The sequence below is a fragment of the Centropristis striata genome, chromosome 1, assembly GCF_030273125.1.
Source record: "Centropristis striata isolate RG_2023a ecotype Rhode Island chromosome 1, C.striata_1.0, whole genome shotgun sequence".
Taxonomy (NCBI): Eukaryota; Metazoa; Chordata; class Actinopteri; order Perciformes; family Serranidae; genus Centropristis; species Centropristis striata.
In genome coordinates, this window is record NC_081517.1 from 36,196,956 (window position 1) to 36,204,257 (window position 7,302).

Genomic DNA, 7,302 nt, shown 5'->3' on the forward strand with positions numbered 1-7,302 from the left:
TATAAAAGCTACTGCCAACTGTTTCTGTTTCATTATTAATAGTTGATATGATGCAGGTTTTTGATGTGGTTCATGATGGAGGAGAAGAAGCAGAGAAGTGGCGTCCAATGCAAACTTAATGCACACAACCTCGGATTCAGTTCTAGCATGCAGTAGAATGAATGAAGAATAAAGGAGAGAGGGATATTATATAGTCGTGGTCACTGCCAGCTATTTTAGTACATTGAAGTTATAACGAGAATGTTTCCTTTCATTGTCAGTCTGTCAACACAGAAGCAATACACAAAAAAAGCATCCAAACTTATATATTATTATATGACTGGTATCCTGTTGTATAGACTGTTATAAATTAACTTTATTTGTGGTTTGGTCGGTAAAAACGTAGTCACTGCTTGTTAGTTTTGCAGGAGGGTGAAACAGCTTGATATAAAGGTTAATGAAAATGTTTTCTTGTAGATTATTGTTACAAATAATGTATGACTATGCGCATCCTGATGACCTTGTAGTTTTTTCCCTTAATTTGAATCTGTAGAGGAAGGTCTTCAGTTCAGATAGCAAAGGCAAAATGAAGAGGTGTGGGAGGTTGCGTTGAGTTGCTGAAAGGAAGACGAGAGTGTTGTTGCTTTCATAAAGAGAGAGAAAGAAGCAGCTTGCAGATCAGAGAAAACACTGTTACACACTTCTGTCTTACTCTGGTTGTGGATCCAATATTTATATATACTAAGGTGTTGCCTGTGCTGAGATGACTTGGGATGAAGAAAACCTGTGTGATGTTTCATCCAGAAGTAAGTCACTTTAAGGTTATCTGACTTGTTCCATTTGGGCGCTTTTGTCAGAATCAGGTGCAGTTTTTGCTTCAGGAAATTTCATAATCAGTCACCAAACTACACAGGAAGTTAAATATGAATCTATTTCATCCAGAAACCGTGTAGAAAATTCAAATAAAAGCCATTTAAAGAGTAAAATATCACGCTTGGCTGCCTAATAATGTTTCTGTCTGATTTCTGCTCACAGAGAAAAAGCTTTACAGACTGGTTGCTGTGAGCGTCGGACTCCTGTGTATGCTACAAGCTACTGTCAACATTTCCCTGCGACTTGCTCTCCGTGAGTGATCTTACTTTTTCTCTCCAAGTTAACCCTGTGCCTCCTGACTTTCGTTTATATTCACCCTCTCAATATTTACAGGCCAAAGAACAACAAACACAAGCTACGTTAATCACTTGAGCATTATATTATATATATTTTATTTTCCATTGCAATCTGTAATACTTGAGTCATGATACGATATTATTGTGATTTTGAGCATTTTGTGTCCACAAAATTAAATTAGATCAAGAATTGTTTTGTCTATTCATCTCGCTTCAGTCTTTTTATTTCTCCACAATGAGAGTCAAACCCACTGACTGACCAAAAAAGTATTCAGCCAAACTGAATTTAACTGATATCAAGCATGAATGGAGGGCAACAACTGCAGAATTTTCTCAAACTTTCCTCAACTTTTAGCTTCACTGCTCTGATATTTTTAATTAAACATAAAAAAAACCTAACTTTGTAGTGTTATTTCGACAATTTCCTGACATGATATCCTGACGCACATGGGCCTACAGATTCCTTAGATCTTCTAGTTTCATATGATACTGACGACCACATCGATTCTTGGCGGCCATGAATCGATATAATATTGCAACGCAATTATATTATATTGCTATTTTTCCCCCATCTCTAACCTGTGATCTGTTTATTGTGGTGTCTGTTGCTGTGACATCCTGCACATAATGTGAAACATGAGCCAATAAAGTTCCTTAAAACGGGGTTTAAGAACTACAATTGTTCAGGTATTTTGGGTGCAGATACAATAAAGAGGAACTTCTTCTCTATAAATAGTTCCTCCAGTCTAGGAGCAATAGTTCTTTTTTGTAATTAACAACTCTTGTTTTACAACGTGTAAAGCATACTTTGGTGTTTCATTTTTACCTCTTTGTCTTAAGATTTCATTAAACTTACAAAAAGAACTAAAAAACTGTTTTTTTTTTAACAAAAACTCTCGGGTAGATAATAATGAGAATAAACATGAAATAAAATTTAAATCTAAACTATAAAGAAATCAGGTTTGAATAGAGATCAAACCCCAAGTTTGTTTACGAGATATAGTCGATGCTGATCAATGGATGAAACCAAAAAGTCCATCTTTGGATGGATGGGAAACACAACACTCAGTACGTTTACATGCACAGTTTAATCAAGCTATGCTTAAAAAGCGATTTTGGCGTCTAATTGAACTTCTGTCCTTGTCCCAGTTTACATGCAACTTAGAAAGTGTGACAAGAGGGTCTGTGACCAGCGCTTGAATAGCTGCAGGACTGGATGGCTGCTTGCCTTTGCTAGCTCTCCCCTCCCCTGTGGCATGTCATAAGTCTGTCTGTTCATGTTTTGAAGTGTATTGAGTATGCTTATGTTGCCGAGGTTTTTTCTTTCTTTTTTTCCCCTCCCCTCTCCTCACGTTATGCTGTACTTCTTTTATTTCATCCCTGTCCTGTCCACCTCCTTCATATTGTATGTGTGTTAAGTATATGTTTGGATGGGTTGATGGCTAATTTCGTTGTCCTAGTACTTGTTACTCTGTGCAATGACAATAAAGGCGATTCTGAAAATCGAATGACTGACGGGAACGTGTCATCCTCCTCAACACTGGGTGGCAATATGCGTCGTTTCAGCGGGTTAATATGGCCCCCTTTCCGGTTGACCTCAGTTCGACACTTTGCGCCGTCGCTACTGAATGGCTTCTGTGACCAGCTAATGTGAACGGCTAGTGTGACTGGCTTTCTTGAATGTTTTTGTTCCGGGGTCATACGCACATGCGTTGTCGTGTCATACAAGCCGGCGAAAATCCAATTCCAACCGCATTATCTGGGTGTCCTAATCAGAGTCGGAGAATTCACATTATTTGGACTAACACGTTTACATGCACTTCAGTTGTCCAGTTATAGTCAGCTTAAGACAATAATTCGTGTCATGTAATAATATATAATACAAGTGTCATGTAAACATACTGAATGGGTCAATAACGGTCAATACTGGTATATCCCGACAGCCCTAGTGAACGGGCTAGTTAGTAAAGGATGGAATGAACATTATGCCCTCTATGTTAACAAAAGCATATCTGTCTGCTCTTTCAGACAGTTCTGGTTCGAGGACACCAGATTTTGAGGCCATTATCAAAAATCTGACTGCAGAGGGAGAACAACTAAAGATGAAGCTGAGTACCTTTTGTGAGTATGAACACACATGAAAACAAAAAGACAGAGCTGCCAACTCTCACGCGTTCGCTGTGTGACACACAATTTTGTCTGTTTTCACACACACTCACGCCACATATCCAATTTCTCACTCAAAAAAAAAATCTGATCTTGGGCTGAGTTGGCGCGTACCAGGCTGAGCATCACACATACAGACATACCATGTCACATCCTGTAAATTTCTTCGTCTATGGCATTATAATTGTAGCTGCTACGTAAACAGCCCAGCTTTATGATATTAGAATGGGATGAACACCCTGTTCATGGCGCAAGGCGTCTAGGGATCATCGCCCCATTTACGCACGGCTCTGACGGCTGGGGAGCTCGCTTTGATTGGTCATTCTCGACCAGTTTCAGGTATTGCACATCTTTTGCACACCACCCAAAAATCCACTAGAATGCAGGAAGTCACATCTACTTAATCCAAAATTGGGGGTGGACCGTCAACGGCTTTGGGCCCCACAAACCACCAGAATGCAGGGCACAACATGGGTACATCGCCAAATTAATTCCAATTCCCTGATATTTGAGGCACCAACGAGTGTGACTGTGTGCCCGGCAAAATTTTGGTCACCCCGACAAAATCTCACTCCAAGGTATTTTGAAAAGTTGGCAGCTCTGAAAAGATACATAATCAACATTTTTTGTACCTCCTTTCACGTGTTTTGTTATTTGTTTATTTTGTTATCCTTAACAGATAATTACTCCAAGGAAGGATGGATGTATTTCAACCACAGTTTCTACTACATATCTTCCATCAACAAGCCCTGGCAGGACAGTAGAAACGACTGCCTGCAGCGTGGTGCAGACCTGCTGATCATCAACAGCAAAGAGGAGCAGGTGTGTAGCAGAACGCAGGGTGGATGAAACTGGTTATTATTCAGTTAAGTTCATTATTTTTTTCTTTCTCTTTCTGTTAACAAGGAATTTGCAAGACAGTTCAAACGGCTGACATGGCTCGGTCTGACCGACAGGGAGACAGAGGGGACGTGGAAATGGGTGGATGGGACTGCACTGAACCAAAGGTTCATAAATTACTTTTTTTTGTTTATATTAATTATTTATACAGATATGTTACAGCAACATTAGTAAACAAACCCATTTTTTGCAATGCTGACACAGCTATTCTTTCTGACAAGGATTTGTTTTAGTTAATAACACAATATTTAATATTAATGGATTTAGGTTTGATTTGGCTGCTCTGCTCTGGTTGGCCCTCATTTATCAAACAAACGTAGAAACGAGCGCAGATCTGAGCGTATGTATCGTTGTACGACAGGGTTCACAGGTGATTCATCAAACGGATGAATCTCTCCATTCACAGGGTAAATGTTGCAGCTTGAAACAAGCGTCATCTAAATATCAAGCCCTAATATATACTCGATTCAGAGGCCTTGCCCTGTCTTCAGAGACACTGAAGGATGCAATATGGACAAAAAGAGGATTTTTTCCCCTTTTCTTTTTTTTTAAGTCACCTTTATTAGCACTGTGCCCCATCACAAATGAAAACAGGAGCGAAATAGACATTTTACAGAAATACACAGCGACGGGGGTGTATTTATTTTAATGATGTTTTAATGATAAATTATGTAGCCTAAACATGATTCGGTTTGTCACCATTAAAAAAATAAAACACCATAGAGTATTATCAGCTCCAGGCATCGATACAATAGTCTAAGATCAATTGTCCGACTCAGACGTGTGGACTTCACGCTGACTCAAATTTGCGTACACGAGCTGAGAGCAGATATGAGATCTGATCGTATGCCCTCTTTACACTCACTTTCTGTCGTACGCTCATTTGATAGATGAAGGCCGTTGTGTTTACTGTTTTCTGATTTATTTTTATGTTTGGTTTCAGCTACTGGAGACGTGGGGAGCCGAACAGCTTTCAGGGCAAAGATGAAGACTGTGGAGAATTAAGGTTCCCTGACGAGGAAAACGGCTGGAATGATATATCGTGTACATCGCAAAACTACTGGATCTGTGAAAAGATGCAGGCTTAAACTATCTGATAAATAATAAGATGCAGGGTAATTGTTATGGGTCATACATTGCTTCATATAAAGTTAAGACTTTTGAATTTACTTTTTGACTTTTGAAAGTATCTGTCATGTTCATCCCCCTTGCTGCATCAGGCCTCATTATCTCTGCACTGACATTCTCTACTGTATCTCCTCTAAAAACCTCAGATGCTGCACTGTTTGTTGCTGTGTCGCCATGAGGAAACTGCGAGCACACAGATGTTTATCTTACAGTTGTGCAAGTTCTGATAACTTCAGTCTTTAATTAGATATCCTGCATGTAGCAGTCATGGCCTTTAAATCTTGACTTCTGCTTTTGGGTAATAGATGTTATCTTTCTGAGCAACAGTATATTTCTAAAGGTGGATTTTGTTTTTTTGTTTCTTGAATCAAACAAATGTGTTTCTTGTTGAGTTTGGGAGACAGAAGGAGTTAGAAATGAGCAGTTCAGCTCATCAAAACTCAATGTGTTTTCTCCAACACACACAAACAAATCAGGCACGCACCTCATGTTGTTACTATTTTGATTTAAATTACCGGTATATCAGAAACCTATTAACCTGATATCAGATAAAATAGACAGCTTTCTCTGTAGTCAAATAAATATAAAAGAAATAAAATGTGATAATAAAGTATAACAACAGTGTGGTAATAAACAAAACACAATCACAAATGGTGAGATGCTTTATCATACGATGCACGTGTCATAGACACATGCAGTGGTGGTTCTAGGGGCCTCCAGGGGCCAATGCCCCTGTAAAGAAGCACTGGGCCCCTGCTGTGGCCCCTGTGTCAAATTAATAATAAAATGATCAATTCATAATGATGAACGACGGAACAATTCTCACCTATTTTTTGTTCAAACAATATCTCATTGTACACAAAAGGAAACAAAAATGTCACATTGTATAATAGTTTAATTGTGCAATAAAAGCTTGTGTATATTAAAAAAAGATCACTCTCACTGTGCTGCACTTTCAAAATAAAAAAGTAATTGTGCACAAAAATGAGAAATGTCATTGTTGTACAAGAATAATTGTTATAGTTGGTAAGTCTCATTGTTTCAATCAATGTATTTGTATGTTCCAAATATACTTAAGGTTACTTGAGATACTTGAGATTTTTAAATAAGCTAAAATAAAGATTTTGAATGCTTAAATATAATCTTTGCCGTTTTTTAATGTGCTCCTCTGATTAAACACTGGCCCCTGTTTGGCCCCCATAGTAAAATCGATCTAGAATCGCCACTGGACACATGGCTTACTTTTTAGCCTAAAAACATATACTTCAACGCTCAGAGTTACTACTAAAAAGAGCCTAAAGAGATTGAACACAAAAAGCAGATTTAAAGTTTAAATGAAAACGTTTTAATGCATGAATCAAACACATGGTCTTACTACAGCTCATTACTCTTTATGCAGCACAACTTCACTTAAATCCAGGATGAACAAAATCCTCAGACCTGCACAGCCTCATCGAGCTCACACAGATCAACAGCTGACTGAACAACACGACATGACTCAGAGTTCTGCAGACTCTGTCCCTGCTCACTGTAACATCAGCAGCAACACAACAGCTTTAGTGTTCAGGCAAACTAAGAGACAACATCAACCACTGCACCGCAACGAGATAAATACAGGCGAGCGTCAGAGGAAGCAGCAGTCAGGACCATAGACTGTATAAAAGATCAGGACCGATAGCACGTTGCGTAATGACGCTACCTAAAGCTGATACTGTAAAACGTGATGATAAATCATATGAAACTCACCATCTAAACTTTCCCGCTGTTTGGCTGCGGCGTCCTGCGTCACAGCTGCACGTTAGCGAAACTAATGCAACTAAGCAAAATATATGGAATTTTACGTTTTCACGAAATTATTTTTCTTGTCATACAATACAATATATACACGATATTTAGTAGTTTAATATTCATATTATCCCTATTTCTCTCCATGAAAACTATATATAAAAATTGTTATTCC

The 7,302-nt window shown here is 38.6% G+C and overlaps 1 protein-coding gene across 1 annotated transcript; it reads left to right on the forward strand.

Annotated features, from left to right (window-relative positions):
• The first annotated feature begins 742 nt into the window (after nt 1-742).
• On the forward strand, nt 743-6,347 carry LOC131977281 (CD209 antigen-like protein C). The gene is made up of 6 exons (XM_059340507.1): nt 743-785; nt 1,015-1,104; nt 3,177-3,269; nt 3,994-4,136; nt 4,221-4,321; nt 5,158-6,347. Exons 1-6 carry the CDS (start codon nt 743-745, stop codon nt 5,300-5,302), a joined length of 615 nt encoding a protein of 204 aa, XP_059196490.1. The 3' UTR covers nt 5,303-6,347.
• The last annotated feature ends 955 nt before the right edge of the window (nt 6,348-7,302 follow it).

Excerpts from the sequence above, each read along its gene's own strand:
- LOC131977281 (XM_059340507.1), top strand. The coding sequence starts at position 743 with ATGACTTGGGATGAAGAAAACCTGTGTGATGTTTCATCCAGAA. Across the intron at positions 1,105-3,176 it reads TTCCCTGCGACTTGCTCTCC|ACAGTTCTGGTTCGAGGACA; the intron begins GTGAGTGATCTT and ends CTGCTCTTTCAG. Across the intron at positions 3,270-3,993 it reads GATGAAGCTGAGTACCTTTT|ATAATTACTCCAAGGAAGGA; the intron begins GTGAGTATGAAC and ends TATCCTTAACAG.